At 44.5% G+C, this 27918-nt stretch overlaps 2 protein-coding genes across 3 annotated transcripts in view; one reads left to right on the top strand and one right to left on the bottom strand.

Annotated features, from left to right (window-relative positions):
• The first annotated feature begins 1692 nt into the window (after positions 1-1692).
• Positions 1693-16065, top strand: LCTL (lactase like). The gene is made up of 13 exons (XM_064485492.1): positions 1693-1810; positions 2222-2385; positions 2786-2873; positions 3206-3315; positions 4802-4930; positions 5032-5127; positions 6469-6523; positions 6617-6778; positions 10138-10412; positions 10827-10953; positions 11106-11305; positions 12111-12174; positions 15735-16065. The coding sequence occupies exons 1-13, from the start codon at positions 1693-1695 to the stop codon at positions 15848-15850; spliced, it is 1704 nt and encodes a 567-aa protein (XP_064341562.1). The 3' UTR covers positions 15851-16065.
• ZWILCH (zwilch kinetochore protein) overlaps positions 15927-27918 on the bottom strand; it is a 33913-nt gene continuing 21921 nt past the window's right edge. For both annotated transcript variants that reach the window (XM_010985118.3, XM_064485491.1), the window contains 7 exons: positions 27381-27537; positions 26854-26882; positions 23357-23493; positions 22926-23021; positions 20199-20311; positions 17074-17188; positions 15927-16002 (listed from right to left, as the gene is read on the bottom strand). In XM_010985118.3, coding sequence (XP_010983420.3) covers positions 17100-17188; positions 20199-20311; positions 22926-23021; positions 23357-23493; positions 26854-26882; positions 27381-27537 — 621 coding nt within the window. In that variant the 3' untranslated portion in view covers positions 15927-16002; positions 17074-17099. The remainder of the gene's footprint in view (positions 16003-17073; positions 17189-20198; positions 20312-22925; positions 23022-23356; positions 23494-26853; positions 26883-27380; positions 27538-27918) is intronic.

Genomic DNA, 27918 nt, shown 5'->3' with positions numbered 1-27918 from the left:
TGCAAACAGCACACCACTGGCCCTGGACACCCACAGCAGTCCACCCACAGAAGAGATGGCCATCGGGGTGGCTGTGCAGTGGTCTGCTCACCCTGAGGACACAGCCCAGCCTGGTCACTGCAGGGCAGATGCAAGAGAAGATACCAAGCTGCCAGGTCCCCAGACACACCTCAGGGCCTTTGCACATGCCCTCCCTGCTCCATGCCATCTAACAAACACCTCCACACTCAAGTATCTTGTCCAAAGTCCCCTCCCTGTGAAGGCAGCCCTACCTCCTTGAGCCCCTACAGGGTCTCTGTCCGTCTTTCCATCAGAGCCCTGATCACTGGCACAGTGTTTAAAATCACCTTGCTTCTCCTCTCCCTCGTGCTTCCCTCTCCTACCAGACTCCAAGCCCCTGGAGGGCTCAGACCAAGTCCCCTTTCACTCTGGCAGGAAGAAATTCATCAACCACGAAGGGGTAAGACCCGCCCAGTTAAGGGGCCACAGTGAGGGCTTAGCTAAAAGCAGGGAGGCTGGAGGCTGAGTGAGATGAAGGGGGCTTCAAGGGGGAGAAGGGAGGCGGGGAGGGAGTGGGAGGGGGTGCACTGCAGTGAAGGAAGCACAGAGGGGGACCTGAGAAGATGGGGCTGGGCATGGAGGGGAGCAGGAGGTGCCGAGACTCCAGGGAGGGGGTGTTTCAGCAGGCAGTCCTGGTTGAATGAGTGAGTAAAGGAATGAATGAGGGGTCTAAAGAGAGGCCGGCCACCCCCACCTCGAGCTTCGCATGCTAAGGTGTGCTGAAGGTGGCCCATCAGGCCCAGAGGGGACCAAGGAACTGGTTCGCTGCCCCTCTACCCTGGGAGGGGGCTGACTGGATCCCCAGGCCCAGGGCCAAGCTGTCCGGCTGCTGACTCAGGCCCCGCTGGCCAGCTCAGCATTCCTGCCCTCCCCACTGAATTGGGGCTATTGAAGCTCTTTGTAGGGGGGTTAGGCCACTGGTCACGCCCCCAACCAGAGCCTTCGCTGTGCTGAGGGCTCTACTCTCAGGGGGCAATGCAGGCCCCCAGGGGTGAGTCTGAGAGCGCTCTGACCACCAGCTGCTGCTCTGGGGGTGTCTGGGACCGAGGACAATCCTGGGTAAGCTGGTGAGGCTGGCATCAGAGAGGGGAGCTGAGTGGAAGGGAATTGACTGAAGACCCTGGGATGGCAACCCTGCCCATGACCCCCAGCTTGGAGAGGGGTCTCTCTCTCTGCACAGGCCAGAGTGTGCAGGTGAAGGTGTCGCAGGGGCTCTGTGAGTTGCCCTGCCTCCTTATCAGACTGGAGCTTCCCTCAGGCAGAGTGGTTTCCCCATTAGATTGGGGCCTTCACAGGGTATAGGCTGGGTCTCCCCCATCAGACAGGGACCAGGGATGGGTTAAAGCCTTGCCCATCAGACTCGGCCCTCCCCAAGCCCAGTCTTTGTCCTCCTCAGTGATTAACTGGGGCATCATACCTGGTGCCCAGCCTCAACCACCCTGTGCTGGTGGGTCTCAGCAGAGCCACAGACCAGCTGCCCCCAGGAGAGCCAACGCTTCTATAGATAAAGTGCCCCCACCTCCTCCCCTCCTGCCCTTGCCCCCACGCAGGGATCTGGTCCCCCCAGCCCTGGCTGCATGCGCCTACACCTCTCAGGTGTCCTTTTTCAGGTATGGGGGAGGGCTGGGCGCCATGAAGCCAGTGCGGGCTGTCACTCTCTGGTGGGTGCTGCTGCTGGTGTCCGGGCTGGGGGCCACCGGGAAGGGATCCCCAGAAGAGGCCTCCTTCTACTATGGAACCTTCCCGCTTGGTATGTCCAGCCCTCTGTTGGTCTGTCCGTCTGTCCGTCTGTCCATCTGCCTGTCTGCTGGCCCACCTTGGCTGGCTTGCCAAGTAGTTTGGTGTTTTAGCTTCCTTACAGCTAGGATGGGAAAAATGACTCCATGACGCTGTTCTGAAATAAAAGACACTCCTAACAGATTTTTTAAAATTACTACATAGATAGTAAATGCTCATCAGAGCTAAAATAGTGCAGATAAGTGCTTTTAATGTGTTAATGTCTTCTCCCACCCCTGCCCCATATACTCCCACTCCTAGGGAGGCGGGGCAGGCTGCTGGGCAGGGGGCCTGCCCAGTGGCCCGGGAGGCACCTTCCAGGGTCCCAGTACTGGGTGGAGCGTGGGAGGGGGCTCAGGGCCCAGCGTGGGCTCCGTACTTGCAGGCTTCTCCTGGGGCGTGGGCAGTTCCGCCTTCCAGACCGAGGGTGCCTGGGACCAGGATGGGAAAGGCCCCAGCATCTGGGACGCCTTCACGCACAGCGGGAAGGGAAACGTGCTTGGGGACGAGACAGCAGATGTGGCCTGTAACGGCTACTACAAGGTCCAGGTGAGTGAGGGATGCGCGTGTGTGCGTTGAGCATCCCCTAGTGAGAGTTGGGCAGTGACATATTGAAGAAGCCCAGGTGACAGCGTCAATCAAGTGCTCTGCTAAACACCCCCTGCCCCAGTGCAACCCCGAGGGGAGGGGCCGTGGTGATGGGGCTTCAGGGCGGGGGTGGGGGTGCCAGGGTGTGGGAAGGCGGGTGTGGGAGGAAGGGAAGCAGGGCCCCCTGAACCTTTCCTTAGTCAAGTGATGGGTAGGTGGGTCCTGCATTTTCCTCGACTCTTGGCATATCCCCAGGAGGAAGCAGGGGCAGGTAGTATCTAATGCGTAGATGAGGAGTAAGGACAGGAGGAAGCCTGGGCTGGCGCGGGTGACCTGCCCCGTCCCACCCCTCTCTGCACAGGAGGACGTCGCTCTGCTGAGGGAGCTGCACGTGAGCCACTACCGGTTCTCCCTGTCCTGGCCCCGGCTCCTGCCCACGGGTGTCCGAGGTGAGCTGGGGCCACCCCTCCCCAGCCCGGGCCTGGCCCTTTTGGCCGTGTTGGCTTTGCAGGGACACCGCCGTCCGGGGCGGGGAGAACAGCGCCGCCGCCCCCCCCCCCCCGCCCCCCGCCACCTCCGCGCGCGGTTTCCCGGGCAACGGGTCTCATGCGATCCGCACGTAGTGGGGGCCCCCTGGAGTAACTGTCCCACCATCTGAGATCTGATGGTGCTGAGGGTGCCTTCAGGCCTGTGAAAGATCCCCAGGGCCCAGAAATACTGAGCTTCAGAAGGTCAGAGCCAAGGTCCTTCCTTGTCAATTGCCCTTTTATTTCACCTTCAGCTGACCAGGTGAACAGGAAGGGAATCCAATTCTACAGCGACTTCATCGACGCCCTTCTGAAGAGCAACATCACTCCCATTGTGACTTTGCACCACTGGGATCTCCCGCAGGTGAGGCCGTGCCGGTTCAGAGGCCCCAGGAGAGCTCAGCTCAGCAGTGGGGAGCTTGATCGGGGCCCCTGGGGTGGCCGAGGTTGGGGCAAAGGCTGGGGTCTGGGCTCTGCTTCAGGATGGGAAGGTAGGAGGGCGTGGAGAAGAAATCTATCAACTCATCCACGGCAGGAAGTTCACACAGGTTTAACCGATGTTTGTAATAAATGGTAAGTGCAGATTTCAATGGTTTTCAAAACATTTGGCCTAGAAACAACAAATCAAACTATAAAGAAAGAAGCATCTTTTGAGTAAGAGTTGATGGAATAATTAACAAGTTGTTTAGCCTTTTTTCCTCCAGTTTGTTTGTAGCATGGGGCACGCTCATATATGAGCTCCCTTCCAAGCAATTTCCATAAAGTCGCAACATGCTTAAGAACATCACAGTTAGACATCGCTATTCGAGCAATTTTTTTTTTTTTTCAAGCAATTCTCTCCTTCAGCAAGGCTACATGGAGATCATGACCCAGCCAGCCGAGAGGCCATTTATGTAACTCTCTGTGACACAGGGCGGTGGGAGGTCAGAGTATGAGATACTGGCTTCAGGGAGGTGTTGGGGAGAAGATGGAGTCCGATTAGGGCTTTGGAGGGTTGGGGCATGAGGTCGCGGGAAGGGGTGCTCTGGCTTGAGAGAGCCTGGCAAGGAGGCAGGGAGGGGCTGGGCAGTGATTCGGTTAGTTTGGGAAGCAGGCTGGCATGGGAAGGATAGCGGTTGGAGAGATAGTTAGGGGGGCAGATAGACAGGGATAGAAGGAGATTCTCCACAGGCCACGAAGCTGGGGCTGGGGGCGTGGAGCAGGCTTCAGGGAGATGATCTGAACACCACCTTCCAGCTTCTTCCCTGGTGAATCGCCGTCACTGACCTGCCCCTTTGCATCCCCTCAAACCCAGCAGGGAGGGCTCAGCAGGTAACCTCAATGGACCAAAGAATCTTGGGAAAACCCCTCCCTGGTAAGCAGATGGGAGAGAGCCCTGCGCTGAAGGAAGCAGAACCCACTCTCACGACAGGCTGCTGGGAGGTTCCTGACCCCTGCGCGACCCTCACAATCCTAATCAGAGTTTCCACGCCCAGTGTCATATGTGATTTCTTCAGAACTTATATATTCAAGATTCTTTTCCTATGTTCAGACCTCTTTCCCCTGGAAACTTTTCTTAAATATTCAATCCATCAAATTCCTTTTAAGCATGAGAACTTCAGGCTTCCTCTGCTCCCTCCCTCTTGGTTGTATAAGGCACGTCTCCGCAGTTACGTTGTCTCACGGTTCATCGCCACCACCATCGAGTCTTAATGCCCAAGACCCCGCATCTTTGCCCCTCTTTCCCCTAAACATCCTCTGCAGCTGTAATCCCCCATGCTTCTCCCCTAAACTTGGCCAGTCAGCTCCCAAAGTCTTTTCTGGAGATGGGCCCTCAGGGCACCCGCTTCTCTCTCTCCTCCTCTTTGCAGCTGCTCCAGGTCAGGTACGGTGGGTGGCAGAACGTGAGCATGGCCACCTACTTCAGTGACTACGCCAACCTGTGCTTTGAGGCCTTTGGGGACCGGGTGAAGCACTGGGTCACTTTCAGTGATCCCCGGGTAAGCAGGGCCCCCTCCAGGTGGGAAACCCACTTTCCGGCCAGGAGGCTGCCTGGTCACTTCTCACGGGTCCTGTGGTCCCCCACTTGCCATCTCTGCAGACAGTAGCAGAGAAAGGCTACGAGACGGGCCACCATGCGCCAGGCCTGAAGCTCCGTGGCACTGGCCTCTACAAGGCGGCACACCACATCATTAAGGTGAGGTGGGCCCTTCCGGGAGTGAAGGCTGGGCTCCAGGTGGAGGGCGAGCCCCCGTGGCAGCTCAGCCTGAGCCTGAGCCCAGTCCTCCGCCACCTCACACCTCAGCACCTTCACAGCATCTTACAGCATCCCGTTCCCTTCTGTGAGGACTGATGGGGCATGTCCTGCCGTCCGGGCTCTCCTGCACACTGTGGCCCGGGTGACACAGTCACTGCTCCCTAGAGCTTGCAATCTAGCCAAGGGGCTGGAGCACACGCATGTGGAAACTTGTCACCTCCAGGTCCAAACTGTCCTGTGAGGAATGGGGACCGGAGGAAGCGGGAGGGATGACGGTGAGCTCGGGGGTTCCAGTCTCCAAGGAGTGAGCGAAAGTGACGGGAGGTTGGTGAGAGACAGCAGTAGGGAGAGATTGGGAGCGCTTGTCTGATAGCATGGGCTTCAAAGGACCAGCGGGTTTTGAAGGAAGAAGGAGAAATCGTTTGAAAGTACGACAAAGAGCAAGGCAGACGCTGCCCCGAGGTATGTGGGATGTGCGGGAAAAAGTGGCATCTGGTGGAAAGAGCTGCAGTGGAGGTGGTCTGTAGGGGCAGCCGGGCTCAGTGAGGGCAGGAGAGTGAGGACGACATGGAGAGGAGATGCCAAAGCTGAGCTCCAAGCCCATCAGAAAGGCTGGAGAAGCGGGCGAGGGAATTGGGTCAGCCTCCAGGACACACGTGAGGGTCCGGGTGATGACGACCGGGGAACAGGAAGCGAGGCATGATCGGCTGGCCCCCCTGGACTCTCAACAGAAGGTGAACGATCTGATCAAGCGGGCAGGCAGGAGACCACTGGGGACATACCAGACCCTCAAATTCATGTCAGCAAGAGAACGTTCTCATTTCTTGACTGTTTGGCTTGGGATTTCTTAAACCGTGGACATCAGTGGGTGACTGGGCAAGAATATGGAGAGAAGACAGTCCGTTTCTCAAGACTGTTCCAGGTGCTTGGTCTTTTCCTAACTTCGCAAGCACCTATGGTGAGTGCACTGCCTGGGTGCCACTGAGGACAACCAGGAACAAAACAAGACATGTTTGCAAAAACCTTAGAAACGATAAATAACACAAAGCCGTGGTGCACGTGTTTATGCCAGATTTAGATCCTGTTTCCTCCATGGTACAAAGAAAAGGGAGGTCAGAGGAAGGGAGACTATGGATCAGGTTAATCAAGGCTGGATTCACGAAAAGGATAGGACTTAAACTGGGTCTCTAGAGTTAGGAGGGAGAGACAGGTCAGCTCGGGTTGCACGGGGGGAGAGAAGTGGACGAGGCAGGCACCTTGCATGGCTCCTTCCTCTTCCAGGCCCACGCCCAAGCCTGGCACGCCTACAACAGCACATGGCGCAGCAGGCAGCAAGGTGAGCTCTGCCGCCGCGTGCGCTGGGGACAGGCAAGCGACCAGAGGAGCAAGGTCACTCCTGCCTGCCACCCCCTTTCCTTTCTCTTATCAGGTCTGGTGGGGATCTCATTAAACTGCGACTGGGGCGAACCTGTGGACATGAGCAACCCCAAGGACATAGAGGCTGCCGAGCGGTACCTACAGTTCTGCCTGGGCTGGTTTGCCAACCCCATTTACGCCGGTGACTACCCCCAAGTCATGAAGGACTGTATCGGTGAGCCACGTCCAGATACCGCAGCAACAGTACTGAGCTCAAACGAAATGACCAAAAGGCAAGGGGTTGGAAGAACACACTAGGCTGGTTTGGGTGAAGCAGTCAAGGAACAACCCAGCCCCTAAAGAACTGAGAACTGGTTATTCGAACTGGGAGGGCAGGGGACACCCAAACACATTCCTAGACCTGGAAATTGAGAATTTCAGAAACCAGCGGAGGGGAAAGAATTAGCATTTCCCTGGGCTGCTCTCTTGTATTCCATTGTCCTGTCTCCTCCTCGCCCTAACCCTCCACTCTACTCCATCCAACTGCAGTGAAATAGAAGTGAGAAGTCAAAGACAGTCATGGGTGAGGTCAGTTCTATTGCTGGTTCTTTCCGTCACCTGAGAAATACTTTCCAAACTCTGGTTTCCACAGTGTCAGAGAAGAGAATAAAGACAGAGCTCACAAGGCTGTATTAATTTGGATGCTTTTAACCGCCACATAACAGAAAACTCCAAATAAAATGGCTTGAAAAGTAGGGGATTTATCATCTCACTTGAAATCCAGGAAAGGGTGGTCCAGGGCTAGTTAATCCAGCCCTCAGGGATGTCTTTGAGAACCCAGACTCATTCCATCTTTCCACTCTACCACTTTTAGCTAGCCTATCAGCCACTCCCTGTGGCCACAAGATGGCTGCAGCTGCTCCAGGCATCACATTTTTACACATCAACACCCTAAAGCAGAAACAAGGGAATAGCACTGTATCTCATTTTTAAGAACAAGGAAAATATTCCCAGGAAACAGCTTCTACTCCCAGCTGACTTCCCTTTGTACTTCAAGGGATGGAATTGTCACATGCTCTAAGGTGCCCTAGGCCACCAGGACTAGGGCCTCAGAGGCTGGGGAGGGGCCAAGACTCCCATAAAGGATGTGGCCCTTTGGAAGAGGGTGAGGAAGAGGGCCTGGAAGAAGACAGGCATGGGACTCCTGGGTAGACCAGCAGTGTCTGGTCACAGGAATCCACACAAATAATTATGTGACTTTGAGATATCAGCCCACAACCCCTTAACAAAAAGAGACAAGGATGACATTGAAATAGGTTATAATCTCGCACATCAAGGCTATTTTAGATTAGATTAGACTAAGACAGAACGTTTGAATCAACATTTCAAAAATTTCCATTTCTCAAGCACAATTGATCAAACTTATCTGGGATAGGAGGCAGAAAGTTCTAATTCCAACTCTGCCGCTAACCGGTGAGTGATTCTGGGCAAAGTGCTTCACCTCTTTGCGTCTGTCTTATCACCTGAGAGGAAGGGATTAGACAAAATAATCTCTAAAAAATCTGTTGACAATAACCAGTTGTGTGACACATCTGTACATAAACACACACACACACTCAAAATCTTGAGAATGATTTCCTCTTCAAAGCCTTCAAAATTCAAAATCTTGAGAATGTTCCTGTAGACACACCTCATCCTTCACAGGGTACATGTACTCTCGTGGGATCCCTACTGCAGGCACCACACCAGCGTTGTACTAAAACGCCAAACTAATTATTTATCACAGAACAGTTCTTGGGCTTAAAGCCAATAATTCCAGACCCCACTGACTCCAACTCTGCAATAATTCAAGTGGGAACAGGGCTCAGTTTTCCCCCGGTACAATGTGGAAAGAAAGATCCTATAAGTAGTTTTGTTTTTTCTTCCCCCCCTCAGGTTTATTGAGTATAATTGACAAATGAAACAGTTAATATTTTCTTTAGTAATGAAAACATTCTGCCTGAAATCTCATTCACAAATTACTTCCAGGCATCTCAGAAGCATCCTTTCATTCACAACAGATGTATGAAGAAAGGTAATTCTAGACCAGCGCTATCCAACAGAAACTTTTGGTGATAATGGAAATGTTCTGTATCTGTGCTGTTCAGTGTGATAGCCCGTAGCCATTTGTGTCAATTTAAATTCAAATTAGACAGAATTAAAAAACTCAATCCATCAGTGTGACTGAGTTAAAGATGCATTCACACTAACCATATTCCAATAGCCACATGTGGTGAGTGACTATTGTGTTAGACTCTCCAGTGACAATTCCTGTGGTTTTTCTCGAGTTTAAATGTAACTGAAAGTAATAACGTGCTAATTTTTTCAAGGGATTTAATAGTACAATCTTTTCACTCATTTAATCTAAACCAACAGTCTCTTTGGAAACGTTTTATGGCTGTATTTTAGATCAACTCATAAAACGGTACTTTTCTTTATACGTTTATTTTAAGCTTTTTTGCATAGATTATACAAGGATGTGTTTCAGATTTTTTAAAGCACAAAAAGAGTGAACAGTCACGCTCCCCTCCCTCCCCTCCCCACTGCTCCTGCCCTCCCCACAAGGAAGCCACTTCCAGAGGCGGCTTGTGTGTGTGTGCGTGTGTGTGTGCGTGTGGGCGTCTGTGCACGCGTGTGTGCATGTACTTGGACATATATCCAAGATGCTCTGCATCCTTGTTTCACTTGAACATCTCTCTTGGCACTTTTCCATGCTGCTGTGTGAAGCACTGCCTCCTTTGCTCTAACGGCTGCAGTGTACTATGGATGCATACTCCATCATTTAAGTAACCAGTCTCTCCTGACAGACCTTATGTTCTCCATCTTTTGCTACTGACCCTTAACGAAGATCCTGGTATATATATCCACTTACATGAGAGAGTACAGTGTAGGATAAGCAGATTAAGAGCTGGTCAGTGAAAGGACATACACTTTTACAATTTTGAAAGATAGGACAACATTGCCCAACACAGAGGTTGTACCAGCTTAGGCTATAAGACATGAATGTGACCGTGTCTCTCCCCAGTTCCCTTCCCGGACGCAAGCAAAATGACCAATTTTTGATATAAGGAACAACCTAGAAATCCAACTCTACACTTTTTTTTTTCCCAGATAGCTACACAACTGTCCATACACAACTTACTGAGTAATCTCTGTACCAAAATGAAAAAAAAATAAAAAAAGAGAAACCAAAATGAAAAAAATAAAAGGAAAAAAAAAGAAATCAAAATGAAAAAAGAATAAAAAGAGAAACCAAAATGGAAAAAGAAAAGAAAAGTAAGGAAAAAAGCCAAAATGGTTAAAAAATTTTTTTTAAAAGAGTTAGTAAATATTACTTTTAAGCAATATAAACTTAAAAATTTTTGGATAGTATTCATTGTTGTCAAAATTCTAGTTTGAAAGGCCAAGGTTATACTTTCCACGTAGATGAATCCCAAAGTCCAGGACGTGGGTCACAGCTTTTATGTCAACATACCAGTACCATCATGGTACATGACAGCAGAATGACTGCGAGAAGATCGAACTTGGTTAAACTCTGTTTTCCTCTCTCATTAGGAAGAAAGAGTGCGGAGCAAGGCCTGGATACGCCGAGGTTACCAGTGTTCTCCCTCCAGGAAAAGAGCTACATTAAAGGCACATCTGACTTCCTGGGACTAGGTCATTTCACGACTCGGTACATCACGGAAAGGAACTACCCCTCCCGCCAGGGGCCCAGCTACCAGACCGATCGTGACTTAGTGGAGCTGGTTGACCCAAACTGGCCCGATCTGGGATCTAAGTGGCTATTTTCAGTGCCATGGGGATTTAGGAGGCTCCTCAACTTTGCTCAGGTGATTATCTCATTAAGCTAAAGGACATTTTTGACCTGAATTGATGGTTTTACAGCTTAAGCTCAGATGCTTACATTTTAAATAAAAAACCCAGTTACTCATACCTCAGAAGCTACCAGAGATAAGTCTTAAAGAAAGACTAGTAATGCCTAGTAACTTCAGCTACAATTCTAATCTCATACTCGGTTATTTCGCTGCCCTTCTCACCTGTAATGGAATGTGTGGGAAAGAACAAGACTTGAAGTTTATTTCCTCTAAAATGATACTTTGTCAAGAAATATATCCTTTCATCCAAACTTGCCTCCTGCCTACATTCATCTCTAAATAAACAGGTTAACTGGCATCTACTAAACATAAACACACCCAATGAGAACACAGCAGGCTTTCAATATGTGTCCCCGTGATTCCTTTCAGACTCAGTACGGCAATCCTCCCATCTACGTGACAGAAAACGGAGCGTCTCAAAAATTACACTGCACCCAATTATGCGATGAGTGGAGAATTCAGTACCTCAAAGGATACGTAAATGAAATGCTAAAAGGTGAGACACAGACCAAGACGGTCTTCACGTATCTATTTTAACTCGGACTGACTGAAACTCATAGATGAAGACATAAAGGAAAAAGTACCTTCACAATATTAGTTTTCCAAGTAAGTAAAATATCTTAAAAATGGAATTCAATGTCTTTACAGCTATCAAAGACGGTGCTAACATAAAAGGGTATACTTCCTGGTCTCTGTTGGACAAGTTTGAATGGGAGAGAGGATACTCGGACAGATACGGATTCTACTATGTGGATTTCAACAAAAGAAATAAGCCACGCTATCCAAAGGCTTCGGTTGAATATTACAAGAAGTTGATCGCTGCCAATGGCTTTCCCAATCCGAGAGAGGTAGGAATGGTTATTGATGTTACTCATCCTGGATTTTAGAAGAGCCAGGCAGCTGGGGTGTGCCAAGTTTGGCAAGCACCCCACAGCCCTTTGACTCTCCCCAGCTCTCACCACCTCTCTGCTTATTTGCTTAGAGTGGGGTACAGACACCTTAAAATGCAATTCTAGCACACAGAGCATGAAGGGCAGTCTAGGGGTAGTTAAATGTTAACTATGTTAATGTTACAAACAAATGCTCCCTATTCTCCAACATACAGGAAAAGTAAATCAAATATATAACTTAATTTTCACCTCTTTCCCCACCAAATGGCACAGCCATACAGATGCACTGGTTCCAAAATGAGATTAAAAATAAACCTCCCATTTTTAATAACCTACAGGTTTTTTCTCCCAGCTCTCTATTCTCTATTTTCTGTTGCTGCACCTAACAGCAGGTGCCTTACATTAGGCAGGGAATATAAGTTGTAATTTAGAGTGTCTTTAAAAAAATTATTTAAAAAAACCCTCACTTGTTTATCAGCATTTTTTCGGGGTGAGCCTAGTGGGACTGTAAGTAGAAGCAGTGACTGATAGCTGTCAGGCGTTGAGTAGTTCTGCATGACTAGGAAATCACTAGGTCACAAGCTCAAGAATAAAGAGTGCTCTTGGGCTCCCTCACAATGATGCAGATAGGTGTTCAATAAATAGTAACTCATTTAAACTACAAGTAGATTAAAAAATGTGTCTTACCCCATATCCTTCCCAAAAAGATTTTAAACAGTGTAAAACTAGGACAACTTTACTTATCAAGTGGGTTTTTAATTAGGTGGAAAGTTGGTACCTCAAAGCCTTGGAAATCTGCTCTATCAACAACCAGATGCTGGCGGCAGGTGAGTCTGATTCTTCCCTTTGATAATTAAACCGTGTAGTCATATATAATGGCATTACCAAAACCTCAAAATGTGGACCTACCTTAAGTCAATCTTCCAAAACCACATGCTTAGAAATGGATTTTTTTTTCACCTTTACTTTCAAGCAATGTCAAATTGGTATCAGCATTTAAAATATTTTTTAAAAATTTACTATGAAAAAGAAGTATTTTATCTACTCTAGTTTGATCCTTTCTGAATCATACTGTAACTTTATAAATCTACCCTTGTGTTATACAAAGCGGGCTTTGTTGGAAGGAGGGGGAAATTCAACCATTATACCAAATGGAACAAAGGAAAATCAAAGAACCCGCCATATATTACATTCATTCATCCCACAAGTAATTATTAAGCAGTCACTGTTTAGCTCAGGGGTGTTTTAAGCCCTGGCGACACAGCAATAAACAAAACAAGGTCCCTGCTCTCACAGAAGGCATTTCTTATGCAACAGGATCTAAAAAGCTCAGAGGAACAGAATGACCAGTCTGTAACCACGCATCAAGAAATGCCAACGTGCATCATTTGTTTCTTTGGATTTTGTCTTTCTCGCTATAGAAGGCCAATCAAAGAAATACACTTCCTGTTTTAACAAATTCATCTTTAATGTGATATCAGAGGCGGAAAATGCCGGACCAAGTCCTACCAATGCATCTCTTTTTATAGGCCATTATACCACTGTTCCCCCACCAACCTAAAAAACCAAGCAATATTAAAGATGCATGTTCCATTAAACTAAACTAAGTTTAATGGAAAGACATGATGTAGAATTTACTGTTGAGCCCATGAGCTCCACGAGAGTGAGACCTGGGCCTTACCTGTGTCGGTAACCGAGGCATGTCTGGCACAAAACCTAAAAGCAGGTATTACAGACAATAAGGAAGCAAGATGGCGGAGTAAAAGGATGCTTGTAGCTCACCCTCTCCCACAAATACACCAAGACTCACATCTACGGACCCACCCAGCCAACCAGAGCACCTGCCCAACTGCGACAGAAAGAACATCGCCCTCTTCGGAAGACAAAGACACCAAAAATCTGGTTGAAGTAGAAGAGAACAGGAACAAAAGTAGTGAACTGAAAGGATCAGAAACCATGTGTGATGCAGTTATGATAAAGGATTAACTCAGCAGAGGAAGAGGGGAAAAACTGATGACCAGCAGTTTCCTGCTCTGCAGAAAGGAGATTCTGATAGCCTGCATATGAAGGAAGTAAAGAAGAAGGAAAGTGGAAAACGGACATTAAAAGCATCTGTGACTTCACGTGTATTTGAGAAGACTGCCTCTGTGGCTGGTGGTCTCCTACACATGAATGACAACAGCAGTTTAAGTGAAGGAGATCAAGGTCGTGGCAGGTCTTCAAAAGAAAACATCTAGTAAAAAGGACAAGGTCAAAGAGCAGATTAGTTCTGTGGATGACCTTGACGACTTAACTGTCACCGGAAACAGCTTCCGAGGATCGCGAGTTGCTTTACTCGAAGTATAAGAATACCCTGTTGCTAATCAAACAACTTGGCCTGGAGTGTAAAGACTGTTAGCTTATTGAAAATTCAGGATGCAGTTCATTTATTCAGAAGATTAACAGAACCTAAAGAAATCAACTGTGAACTACTTAGAAGAAAAATTTTTAAAAATGGAAGATAAGGTTAACAGGCTACAAAAAGACCTGTTGGAAATGAGAAATGAATTCACAGAATGTCAAAATGTGGAGTGGGAACGAGAGCTCTGCAGTGTGAGATTCACATTAAAACAAGAAACAGAAAAGAAAAAAAATTGCTGATATATTATATGAAAAAACTAAGGATGATTTAAAAAGAAAAGACAAACAATAATATGAACAAGTTCACCTGAAACAGCAAGTCCGAGCACTAGAATTCGAACTGAAGAGCTTAAGGCATAAACCGAACCAGGCCTGTGTGAGACAGCTTCAGCAAGGACTGACTGACACCCGAAAGAAACAGCCCATGTCGAAGGCCTCCCTGGAGGTGACAGCGCATCATCAGACTCCTTTAGAAAATGAGACACAGGATTTAGAGAGGAAATTACATCAAACTGCAAATCAAAATGCTGATCTTACAGCAAAACTGGACTCTACATCTTCAGTATTTCTCCATCTGAATGCAGAAACTCAACTTCTTCTAAAGGAGTTATTATCTAAGCAAGAGGTGCAAAACAAATGTGAAAAACTAGAGGAGGAGAAAAAGAAGTCGGAAGAAGTAATGAACCTCAAACGTCACCTAGAAATGAATACCGTGGAACGCAGTCAAGTGCAGCAGGACAAACGGGAGACTGAAGAGCGAGCAAGACAGGGTGTAGTAGAAAAATGGAAAGGAATCAGCCAGTTTTTACAGGCACAAGCACCACCTCAAGAAAACGTGAGAGAATAAAAATGCTTCAACAGGAAGTCAAAAATGGAACACAAAATTAAATATCTGGAATCTGAACTCTCCAGAAGTAAACCTCTGCAGTTCAATTCTAACAAAAAAGAATTAGAAAAATACAGACAACTGCACCTGGAAGAGCTAGGAAACAGAATGCAATTGGCAAGTCAACGAAACTCGGCTAACGAGAGGCTGGCAGAGATGAACACTGAACTTCAGATGGAGAAACAGCACAAGAGCTCTTTTCTTGGCACTGTTCCTACAAGGCCTGTTGACGGGCCACCTTCTGCTGAAAATTTTAATAATAGCTTAGAGCCCAAAAGGACTTTTTCCGACCCTTCAGCTAGCACGGGCGACTACTTGTTCAGGATGCAGAAGTTGGAAAATAATATAGCTGAGATGTCAAAGAAGCTACTACTGAACTTCACTCTGAGTCCTACAGACTTTCTCTTGGATCTACGGACGAGTCAAGTCTAAGTCAAGATCTGGTTTTGAAAGCACGTCAAGAATATGTGAAGGTTTTGAAGAAGTACATGATCTAAAAAATAAATGCGAAAAATTTATCTGCTGCACTGTTAAACATTTTTGTTACTTCCCGTTAAGTAAGATATTCACAATGCTTATTAAAGGGAAATATTTTTGCATTGTATGTGCATGATTAAAATTTACGTAGTATTTAAAAAATAAAATAAAAGCAGGTATTACATAAATGTCCACAAAATATGCTTATAACTCTTTAAGATTATTTAGCTATGTTAAGACCTACCATAAAAAATGTCAACATAGAAATCCCTGTACCTCTTAAGATGCTCACTAACATCTTTGAAAGGCTGCAGGTGTTTCCCAAGGAATTTTCTTTCATCAGTCCCCGCAGTGAGAGTTACAGGAACTGTGGAACATGGATGCTAATATTCTGAGTAAGCACAAGCATTAACACACATGCAGACTTTAATTTCTGTACCTATGGAGGAATCCAATTTAAGTATCCTTTATCCACTTAATTCACCGGGTTCTCTGACGGCAAATAAGAATAATTAGAAAATATGACGATGCCCCTTTCCGAGCTTTCCCAGACAGGGGAAGCTTTCAGGAGGAAGCCACGATGGCCGCGTTCTCACCCGCCATGCCGTTCTCTCCCCTCCGCAGAGCCCCTGCTGAGTTACATGCAGATCATGACGGAGATCGTGGTCCCCACGGTCTGTACCCTCTGCATTCTGATCGCTGCGGTTCTCCTGATGCTCCTGCTGCGGAGCCTGAGCTGAGACAGGCTCCCCCATCCGGCGGCTGCATCCCTCACAGGGCACCTTCAGACTCTTGCTCCTTTCTCTGCTCTGAAGCTTTACATGCATCTCTGTTTTCAGGTTCTGTGATAATTACCTTTTTTTTTTTTTTGGCGGGGGGAGGAGGGCTTGTGCTGGGATTTAAGAATTAGAAAATAAAAATAAGCACAAATGAAATAAAAACCACCTGTAATCTCAGCCCTCTCAAAGTCAATGTTAATATTTTGCTGTATGTTATGCACCTATTTTCCTTTTGCAAAAGGGGATCATAGCATACAAACTGCTGTGTGATTTGGATGTTTCATTTTAAAATCTCCCCAAATACTATTTTAAAGAAAAATGATTGCCACATCAGCACTGCCCTACAAACAAGAGACAGTCAATCATAGATAACAATCCTTTCCTATTAGGCAACCAGGAAAAAGCATTAGGTGGGTACCAAGCAAATGAGCACGTATGCTTTTCTAAGAGAAATTTTCTAATGCTAAATTAATTTCCTTTACTCACTGAAATACCTCAAAGAAATATTATACATTTAATTTATGAATCTTCTCTGTAACTAGGTTTTTTTAAAAGGTCCATTTTATTCTTAACTATGCTAAAATGCTAAAATTAATAACCATTTATTTGGGTACAAAACACAGCTTAAGAAAGAATGATGTTAGGCATTTTATTCGTTATCTGACTATTTAATGCTGTTTCTGAAACACAAAAACAGTAAGATAGTAGAAAATGCTATTCCATTAATTCTTTTGGTTAATACTACCTCAGATCAAACAGTTTAAAAAGGGTGTTTACAACTGGGGCTCAGTCCTACAGCTGGTGGGGGTTACAGTTGTTTTTAACAAAACATTTCAATGTCAAATCAACATGCCTACTTAGGGTTTTTCTCTTCCAACAATGGTACTGAAACCAAACTCTCTTTCTACTATAGATACAGATTTCAAATGCAAAGACATTACTACTTAAAAAAGTTTTTTTTCATTTCTCCGGTTTTAGGATTAAACTGTCAGGTGACTACAGAAGGTAGAAAGGAAATTAAAGACTTGCACTGCTCAGTAACACCTGGTAAGCCTTTTATGTGATTACTAATAATCCATATTCCAAATGTATTAAATCAGCATTTACATTGTAGAAAGAACGAAAACATAAGGTACTTAATATATTACAAAGTATTAGGAGAGAACAAAAAATTAATATACTACCTTAGAGTGGACCCCAGCAGCACACGTCACTTGAAATGCACCTGGCTGCAGGTGACCATGTTAGTAAAGAATATTCTTTCTTCCAGGCTACTGTTCAATGTTAACTCAGAAAAATCTATAACCAGAGAGACAGAGAGATCAGAATTGTTTACCACCCTGCTGGCTTTTCTACTATAAATTCTGCTGAATTTAACAGTGATTAAGCAGCAGCCTGAATGACACATGTCTTCTACTTTCAGAGAATTTATCAGACAAAAATCAGCAAAGGCGATTCCTTTAAACAGTAAACCCTCCTGATGTGTCGAAAACATGACTAAGCAAACTAAAAAAGCAAGCAGATTTTTTTTTTAAACTTTTTAATCTGGGCATCTACTGCTTTATTTTTTGTGCTTCATCCTACAGTTAAACAACTGTCTTTTCCCCATCTTAATATATAGAGTTCAGAAAATATTTTCTACTTAGGATTTATAGTCTGAGGGCTAGACACATAGCCTTTTTTCTCCTGAAGACGACTGTTTTTCAAAAATAAGTGGTACAATTAACATTTAGATGAGATAGTGTCCACTTCCTCGTGGGTCGGCATTTTGGTTTCCATATACCCACCATTACCAGCGACATTTGCCGAGCGCCCACTGGGGTGAGCAGCACTCTACTGGACACGGTTTTTCTCCCTCATTAACTCCAAATCATTATTCTCTCTTCCCAGGGCAGCTAAAAGTACCCTCTTCTCTCTTCAGCCTTCCTGCTTTTGATGTCAACTGTTTTACTCAAGAGCATCGTTCCATTAGACATCTTACAAAGCTAGTATCTGACCTAAGTGCTCGGTCCAATGACACAGTCTAGTTTTGTAAATGCCTATGATCTGGCCAAAAAAAAAAAATTATTGGGCCTTAACATTTATAACTGAGGCTTTGTTTGAATAACCCATGACTTTTATGAATGAGATCCTCCTTCAACAGTGGGCCTTGCTTTGGGCCAAAGTTCACTGGATAATTTCTAGACAAACACATCAAGAATACATGATGGGTAGAAGAGGTTATAAAGTTCAAGTCAAAATGGAGTTTGAGTTTGTTTCCAAGCATGCAAATATATTATTTCATATATGATTTCCTAAAAGGAGTCTCTAGACCAATAGATGAGCAAAATGTTTTAACTCTTAACATTCAAAATAGCTTTCATTCTTTTTTTGAAGCAACCTCATCAGAAAGACTCTAGAAGACATGTTCAGCATACCACACTATTTCAGCATCACTGGGAAAAGGCATTTAATCTTGTGTGAATCTCCTCATCTCAGAGGTTTAATCTTTATGTAATAAAGTTTATTTTTAAATGGCATTTTCCAAAAATGTATCACATTTATTCATGTGTTTAAAACTTCTTTTAAGTCATAAAATACATTTCTTAAAAAAAAAAAACAAAACCTGAAACAACAAATGGAGATAAAGTAAAATGTATAAATTGGTGGGTTTTTAATCTTAGTCGCACAATGGAGTCACCTGGAGAACTTTAAAAATTATTGTGTCCTGGCTCTGCCTCCAGTGATTCTGATTTACTTGGTCTGGGTATTAGAACTTTAAAAGCTCCCCAGATGATTCTAATATTCGATTAAAACTGAGCACCACCCTCCGCCCTCACCATTCCACACCTCAAGGTTAAGCTTTAATTGTCTCCTTTCAGACCTTTTTCTATAGTCCAGGCCCCTATTTTTGCTACTGCAAACAATACCACCATTAATAATCTGGTCTGTAGGCCTTTTTGCACAGGTCTGGTTATATACGTGGAATAAATTCTTAATAATGGAACTGCTGGGCCAAAGAATGTATTCTTCAAAAATCTGGTGAATAGCACCCTCTACAGAAGCCACACCCCTTCACACTCCACCCGGCAGTGTGTGGTTTCTCCCAAATCCTTGCCAGCACTGTGACACCAAACTTCTTGACCTTTGCTAACTTGACAGATGAAAGATGATATTTACATAATATAAATTTGCATTCCTCTTATTATAGGTGGGGTTGAGCACCTTTTATTTTTAAGATGACATCTGAATTTCCTTTTTGGTAAACTGTTTATATTACTTGCCCATTTTTCTACTGAGTTACTTATATTTGTCTCAGTGATTTGAAAGTTCCTTATATACTAGGGAAGGTAGCCCCTTTTCCGAACATGAGCTGCAAATTTCTTTTCCTAGTTTATCATTTGTCCGTTGCTTTGCCTCTGGTATTTTTTGCCAGGCAAAAATATTTCTATTTTTATATAGTTGATTTTCAGTTTTTTATAGCCTCCAGGTTTTATACCACACTTAGCAAAGATAGCATGATTTTAACTGATGGTTCTCAGGAAAATTTGGTTTCTCTAGGACTTTAACAGTTCAGCCATATGAAGAGAGGAGTTTCCATTCTGGTTGAGAGAAACTTCCATTATGCCTGAATCAAAATATATTTGGAGGGGGGCAAGTATAAACATTTTCTGGAAATAATTTTGCAAGATATTAATCACTATAATAGGACTATTTGTATTCCCAGCCTTTCAGATCTTCTTGAATTCTGTTTAAAAACTATCAGATTTTATTTTGGACAATCCTTGCAATATTTGAACCAGCCATTTAAGACTTATACAAATGGAGAATAAGAGATGTCACCACCATGTGGTCCATGTGCACAAAGGTAACAGTTTCCATAGGTACTTACGGAAGGAGGAAGACTTGGTGGGTCAGCTAATTATACCAGGGGCTAAAAGACATTCTTTGACTGACATGGACCATGTTTGACCGAATACTACAAACTAACCCTTTCTCCACCACACAGAGGGCATCAGGGCAGAAATACCATCACTGTTTTAAACAGTGCACAAAGTATAAAGTATGAGCTGGCATTTCCACTTTATAACCTTATTCTTACACCTATGTCCCTATGGCTTGACCTCTATTAATAAGTTCCTCTAGCCAGGATAGTGAGAAAAAGCACTCTCTCATGATCTTTTTCCCCCAGAATAAACAGGTTTATACCTAGAGTTGAGGAAAATTATTTAAAACTAGGCCCAAGAGCTCTAATAATAATATCTACTAGTAAACTTAGTTTATTTTCTATTGGAATAATTAATGTAGAGAGACTACAAACCATCCTTACCGGGTTTGTGAAAACTGAGATGGTCTACAGGTGGGCTGTCACTCAGTTGCCAAACTGTTTTCACCTTCTTCTGACCGCTATTTATCTCCACTCTCCATTTCTGTGGCTTCTCACTACGGAAAGAAAAAAACATCAAAGAAAAAACCCAGTTCCTTCTATAGTCAGTGAAGTCCTGATGTGATAAGCAGTGAGGAAGAGGTGGAGAGGTCACAGTTCCCACCTCAAGAAGCACAGCAAAGAGAGGGAGAGAAACAAGGTTGTAAGTGACAACAATTCAGTGCAGCCACTACGGAAAACAATACGGAGGCTCCTTAAAAAAACAAACTAAAACTAGAGTTACCATGTGATCCAGCAATCCCACTCCTGGGCATATGTCCAGAAAAGATGAAAACATTAATTTGAAAAGATACATGCACCCTAATGTTCACAGCAGCACTATTCACAATAGCCAAGACACGGAAGCACCCTAAATGTCCATCAACAGATGACTGAATAAGGAAGACGTGGTATATGTACAATGGAATATTACTCAGCCATAAAAAAGAATGAAATAATGCCATTTGCAGCATCATGGATGAACCTAGAGATGATCATACTGAGTGAAGTAAGTCAGATGAGAAAGACAAATATTATATGATATCACTTATGTGTGGAATCTAAAAAACTGATACAAATGAATTTATTTACAAAACAAAAACAGACTCACAGACACAGAAAACAAACTTGTGGTTACCAAAGGGGAAAAGGGGGGAGGAACAGATAAATCAGGAGTATGGGATTAGCAGATACACATTACTATATACAAAATAGATAAGCGACAAGGATTTACTGTGTAGCACAGGGAACTATATTCAATATCTTGTAATAACCTATAATAAAAAAGAATCTGAAAAAAATATGTATAACTGAATCATTTTGCTGTGCACCAGAAACTAATACAACATTGTAAATCAATTAAACTTCAATAAAAATAAATAAGTTAGTAAGTAAATAATTAGTCAATTTTGAAAAATGCTATAATTGAGAAATACCGGATGTGGGAGGGGACACTAAAAGAGGGGTAAATTAACTTAGAATGGGAATGTAGAGTTGGAAAAAGAGTCCTCAGAGACTGTGGCCTTTGAAGGAAATTGTAAGGCAGAGTTAGTTAAACAGACAAGGTCCAGGATGTAGGAAGGACATGGGTGTGGGCACTGAGGGCTCAGTGTGGGGCGCGCCTGAGGAAACACAGCCAGTGACTCAAGAGGAGACGGGGAAGACGTGGTGGCACGTGGGCCAGAACGGCGCAGAGGCCTCACAGACCACACTGAGGTGGTGGAACAGTGTCCTAAAGGTAAGGGAATCACTTAACCAGAAGGAAGTCAGGTGATGGGATCTGAATTTTAGGAAGATGACGTCGGCAGTGACACAGAGAAGGAGGATGATGGAGGTGGACAGAGCAGCTAGGAGAAAGGATTTAGTATACAGAGCCTACATGCGAAATAAGGCAATGATGACATGAGGATGTAGAGAAAGGAACGGATTCAAGAGCTTCTAAGACCCCTGGTAACCATTTAAAGAGCGAGGAAGTGACAAGAGCAAGGAGAAGGTAAGTGTTTTGGGCTTCAGATGGAGATTAACGATGACCGCGTGGGAGAGGAAATACGGGAGTAGGAAAAGTGTTAGGAAGAAAGTGAGGAGATTGGATTTAGAGTCTGAACGACCTACAGGAGGTTGAAGTTGAGGATTCACGTCTAACAGACGTTTAGAAACACGGGTGTGAAACGCAGAGGAAGCAGGAGGTAGGGGTTACGAGTTGTCATTGGCCCAGAGGAACTGAAGCCTTGGGTGTGAATGCAATCACCTAGGGAAGACAGAAAGGAAGAAAAGAAGACAGAGAGGGTGGAGGTCTGGTGAGAACTCACAGATGAAGGAGGCAGAGGAAGGAGAACTTGAAAAGGGAACTATTCTCAGTCTTGGAGGTGGGCCAGAGAGGTAGAGTTAAAATTAAGATAGAATATTATTCATGAAAACAAAGGAAGGGGCTAGGTTCAAGAGAGCAATAGTGTTAAATGCCAAAGAGTCTTACAAGTATTTAGTGAACAGGAGAGAACTGGTGGGCCAGCTAATTACACAAGGGGCCAAAAAACACTCTTCTGGAAAGTGTCCTCTGGATTTGGCGATGACCGGCAACTTTTATCAAATAATTTCAGGGGGGGTGATGGGGTTTGGCTAAGCGGGATCTAAACAGAGGGAGGGTCCAAATCGAGTACGAGAAAAATTTCAAGTCTGTCATATGCTAAGGGGAAGAGTCAGGAGAGATCAAGATTTGAGGCGACCGCACTGTCTGGGTGGATGGCTCATCTACCATCTTAGCCTCAGTTCCACCCCTCCCCACATCCTCCTCTCTCTCCCTCCCGCAGCCATACCCTTGACTTTGTTGTCATTACCCCGATCGCTTTCCTCCTAACCTGTCACGTCCCTTCTGGCTAAACTTTCTGCCCTCTTCCGTAAAGGAATTACAAATTAAGAGCAAAATCAAAGAGTAGAGAACCAGTAGTCTAAAGAGAACAGACAAAAGGTCTGGGAGGAGGAAGAGGCAGGACCCTATCAGACTATGTTCAGAGAAAGAGAATCAGAGGATTATGGTCAAGTAGGTCTGGGTCATGAGGTCATGAGGAGCCGACACTGAAAATGCCTACAAATCATGGCTGGACTTGAAGTATATTTAGTTATTAAATTGCATACCTTTGATATAAGTTTTTTACAGCAGTTGGTCTGACTGGCAGCTGAAAAACGTGTTGCTCATCAAGAGGATTTTGTTTGTAATATTTTATGCAGGATCTGAAAAAAAAAAAAAGAAGGAACTATTTATCAAGCATCTATTAAGTGTCAGGCACTTTATATATATTCCAACCTTTTTATAGATGAAACAAGCTGCAGGGAAAAGCAACTTCCTCAGAAAGTCAGGATGGACCAGCTCCAAGTGTCCAACCTGATTCCTCCCGAATCCCAAGCCTGTCCTCCCACCGCAGGGACTTAGAACCATCCTGCTACTGTGAAGACGGGGAGCACAAATTCCATCCTCACTGATAGTTTAAAAAAAGGTGCTCATCTGGCTACAACTATTTCAGAAGAGAATACATTTTAATATAAGACAACAAGAGAGAGACACTTACTGCGTTAAGGAAAAGAGGAGCTCGTGTTGAGGTTTGATGAAAAGCCTGCAACTGACTACTATTGCAAGAATGTGGTGGAGTTTTTGGACACGATAAACTTGTTCTTGTATATCTACCGATGGAGAAATGAAATATTCCTGAAATGAAAAAAAAAAGGAAAGGCAAACAGGGAGTTAATGAACAAGTGGGATCTTTGGAAAGACTGTAACTTGCCCGCTCGACCTACATGTGCACGACTGATTAACAGGCCTGGGGTGGGGTCGGGGGAAGACAGCAGGCAGCCAGACAGCTTTCCTCCTTTCAATGCCACTCCTCAAACTAAACCCTAAGTCCTCACTGAGAATGTTCTGAGCCAAGCACATATCCTCTGGCCAAGGGAAATCACAGAACTGCTTCACCAAGGAGGCCCAAGGAGGTAACTAGGATCCACCCACCAAACTCTCCAGAAGGAAGGAAGGGCAAATCCACATCATTCTTAACTTCAACACACTTGCTAGGTTGATGGGAGTACCCACCCCTAAAAATACATAGTAAACTTGAAGCACCAATAAATTAAGTAAGTACATCAGCAAGCTTCCACTAACATGTATTACTGGTATGACCCTTTGAAAAACAAACTTGGCAGTCTTACGCCAAGCATCATAAAACGCCGAGATCTGTTTCTGAGAACCCGTCCTAAGGAAACATTCCATGATAGATACGGTCAGTGGAATTCTTCCACAACTCGCCCCTCACTGGAATACGTATCTTGTATACTCCCTTCCCCTTGAGAGAGGCCAGACCTGTAAATGTGATGGAATGTTACCTCCACGATTAGGTTACTGATGGACTTAGGGTTTTTTCCTTTCCTTTTCTTTTTTTGATTGAACCCAGGACCGTGTGCATGCTAAGCATGCGCTCTATCACTGAGCTATACCCTCCCCTACTACTGACTGACTTTGAATTAATGAATTGGTCGTTAAGTATGACCTAGTGAATGAGCTCTTTAAGGAGGTGAAGCATTAGAGATGCTCTCCTGCTGGTTTTGAAGAAACAAACTGCCATGCTGTGGAGAGGGCCACGGGGCCAGAACCCACAAGCAACCTCTAGGACCTGAGACTGCACCTGGGCCAACAGCTAGCAAGAAAATGGGGACCTTCATCAAAGGGCCACAAGCAAATTAATTCCACTAACAAGAAGTGAGGGAACTTGAAAGTGGGCCTTTCCCTAGTCAAGCCTCCAGATGACACCTTGATCTCAGCCTTGTGACACCCTGAGCAGAGGACTCAGCTAAAAGGCGCCCAACTCCCAAAAACTGAGATAAGCTGTGTTCAGTTAAGCCTCTAGATTTTGTTAGGCAGCGACAGAAAACTAACACAGGGAGGGAAAAGCCATAGCCATCTCTTAATTAATTGGGGGTAGTGGCAAGGAGGTAGGAGAGATCCATGGATAATCCTAAATTATAGTTTAAAAGAAGCTTGGCAACATGGGGCAAATTGAATGCAAATTCATCTATAATGAAATCCAAAATACAGGGACATATTTACTGTCTTGCACAGGTTATTCCAAAGTGTGAAAATAACACAAGTAGGGGAAGAGGCACGGGCCCAGGAAGGCAGCGGCCCAGCACAGCCCCGCTCACCACTGGCTACAGACTACAGCGTTCCTCACACCTGCCGCCCGTATTCCCAGCGGTCCCCGGGAAGTGGAGAGGCCCAGGTCTTTCTCACAAAGGAACAGACCCAGAGTGCCTTTCCCCTCTGACTCTCTCTGCTCTTGCTACAACCCAGGCTGGTCCACCTGGGTTGACCTGGGTGACACGGCCTGATTACCTGGAGGCAGTGTAGCCTCGTGAGGGTTTCTCAAGGTGTGGTCTGCCATGCTATGCAGACGACCACTCCCAGAAGACGTCCATGTCCTAACCCCAGAACCTGCGGGTATGTTGCATTTATGGCAAAAAGGAATTAAGGTTGCAAACGTATAAGGTCATTTGACCTTGAAATAGGGAAAGTGTCCTGGATTATGCAGGTGAGACCAATCATATGCGCTCTTAAAATCGGACAAGGGAGGCAGAGATACAGCATGAGAAGGACTTGACCCCCTATATAGCTGGCTTTAGAGACGGAGGAAGGGAGCCAGAAGCCAAGGTATGGGCTGGTCTTTGTAAGCTGAGAACACCCCTCAGATTACAGCCGGCACAAAAAAGGGACCTCAGTCCAACAAGCATGAGGAACTGAATTCTGCCAGTAACTCAAAGGAGTAGGAAATGGACTCTCCCCTACAGGCTCCAGACAAGAACACAGCCTGCCAACGCCCTGATCTGAGCCTAGTGAGACCCAGCCTGGCCTTCTGAACTGCAGAACTATAAAGTAATACATTTGTGTTGTTTTAAGACACTAAGTGTGTCATAATTTGTTATGGCAGCAATACAAAACTAATGTACCTGCAAATCCCCTGCATCCGAATCATCCAGAGATGGAGATAGTTTGTTTAAAAAGATGTATTCTTCCCTGCATATCCTAGTTCTAGCCAACAGCAACTGACTGAGAATCTGATAAAGCCACAAAGGGTTCGTCCACCCCCTCACCCTCCAATAAAAGATGTATTCTGAGTCACTGGGGCCCAGGAATTAGCATTTTAATAAGCCTTCTAGGAAACTGTCAAAGTTTAAGGACTACCACGTCAAGTCTGAAGTCAAACCGAGTTTTAAAAAACAGGCATATGAAATGACTTGAGGGGAATTCATAAAAAAGTACTCACATTTGAGTGATGAGATCAAGAGTATATTTGCAAAAATGTTATTTAAAAAATGTATACCAAAAATTTGCACTAAAAATATATACTCTTAATAAAATGTTTAAAAGCTGAATAGCAAAAATCAATGTCAAAAGAATCCAGTTGTATCTTCCTTTGCATAACAGATAAAGCTAGAGGTTTCCTATCTTGTATTTTTATAAGAAGCCAGATGTCATTTGAAGATTCATTTTCTAAAAAAATCCTCCAACAAATGTCAAGGGTCCATACAGATGCCCTTCAATCTCCTTAACTTTCTAAATCAATACACCAAGAAAACACAAAAGCTCATGATCATGGCCCTGAAACCCACAAGTATCTTTTGAATCAATATGTTAAAGAGCATAGGAAATTCTTTGCAAAGTAATCCTTAATGTGTAACAGAAATGGGTCAAGTGAATATAAAGCAAATATTCCTTTAGAGGGCCTGTCAAAGAAAGGCATTCCCTGCCATTTCAGACAGATGAGAGTTGGGGGGGTGGGGGGGTGCACTGGCTTGAGCAGGATACAACTTTATGTCAGTATCATCAATTTACACAGAACAAGAAATGACACTGTACAGGCTACTTTTTTGGTCTGCCTTACCAGACGGTATAATTAATTGACTGTCTTATTTATCTGTTTCCTAGGACCTAGGACAGAGACTGGCACAGAGCAGGCACTTAATAATGTTATGCAGAATGACTGAATAAAAAATCAACTTTAGAATGAAAAAATAAACTCACCAAATGATTCAAAGATGCAAGTTCCTGACCTATCAAGAGAAAACCACATATATGCACATAAGCTTTAGGCATTATCTATTACCTGTTAAGCCACCTAAGAAAATAATTTCATAGTTCATACATGAAAGGAATCAAGCTAAACAATTTCTCACAAAAGGCCAAATTTTCTGCTACGTTACACCATAAACATATACTAATATTTATTCTAAAAGTGATCACAGTTTGCCCCTAATCAAATCAGCCAAGTGATGTATATTAAAATTACATCTCATAAAAGCTTTTTATTTACTACACTAACCTCATAGAATCTCAAAATGTTTGAACTAAAGACAAACAAAAACTATAGTTATCTTTAACATCTTTATTCAGGGGAGAAACAAAAGCTCAGAAAATGGAAGTCTCACAGTGAACCAGGGGCAAAGCCAGCACTCCAAACAACAAGGGAAAATGTAGATAAAATCTGAGAATTCCTATGGCTGACAGCTGTGAGGCAGCTTTCAATTTTTTGAGCTGGGAAAGGGACTTACCTATGAAAAAACTGATGTAGTCTTTCTTCAGTTTATCCAAACCAATTTCCAAAACCATCTGAACTGGAACAGTCCCACTGAGAGGAACCACGTCCATGGGTCCATGGTAAGACTGATGAATGAGCTTACTTAGCAAGCTGTTACTCCCACTATGAAGCTAGGCATCAAGAAAAGTTTATAAAACCACAAATAAAAACAAAAAAGAAGTCCAGTGAGCAAAAGAGAAGCAAACTGTATTAGCTAAAAGCTAAAAATTATAAGCTTACATTTTTCATCTCATGACACTACAAATTGTTTGACTAAAACCCCCAAGTCACAAACCCATCAGTTTCTAAAGTGCCATTCCTACCTCATTTGCTTAAGTCCAAAGCAATTAAGAAGGGTTTAAACACATCCAAGACACAATTCCCCCAAAGAGAAGGCAGAGTTGGTCCTTTGAAGCTTTACAACTAAGAATTCTCTCTTCCTGGCCCATTAAGTGCTGTTGGGCATCTTTTCCAAAACTGAGCATCTTCAACTACACTACACATCTGCTGCT

The sequence above is a fragment of the Camelus dromedarius genome, chromosome 5, assembly GCF_036321535.1.
Source record: "Camelus dromedarius isolate mCamDro1 chromosome 5, mCamDro1.pat, whole genome shotgun sequence".
NCBI lineage: Eukaryota > Metazoa > Chordata > Mammalia > Artiodactyla > Camelidae > Camelus > Camelus dromedarius.
Note: the sequence above shows the minus strand (reverse complement) of the source record. Positions and strands in the feature narration are given on the sequence as shown.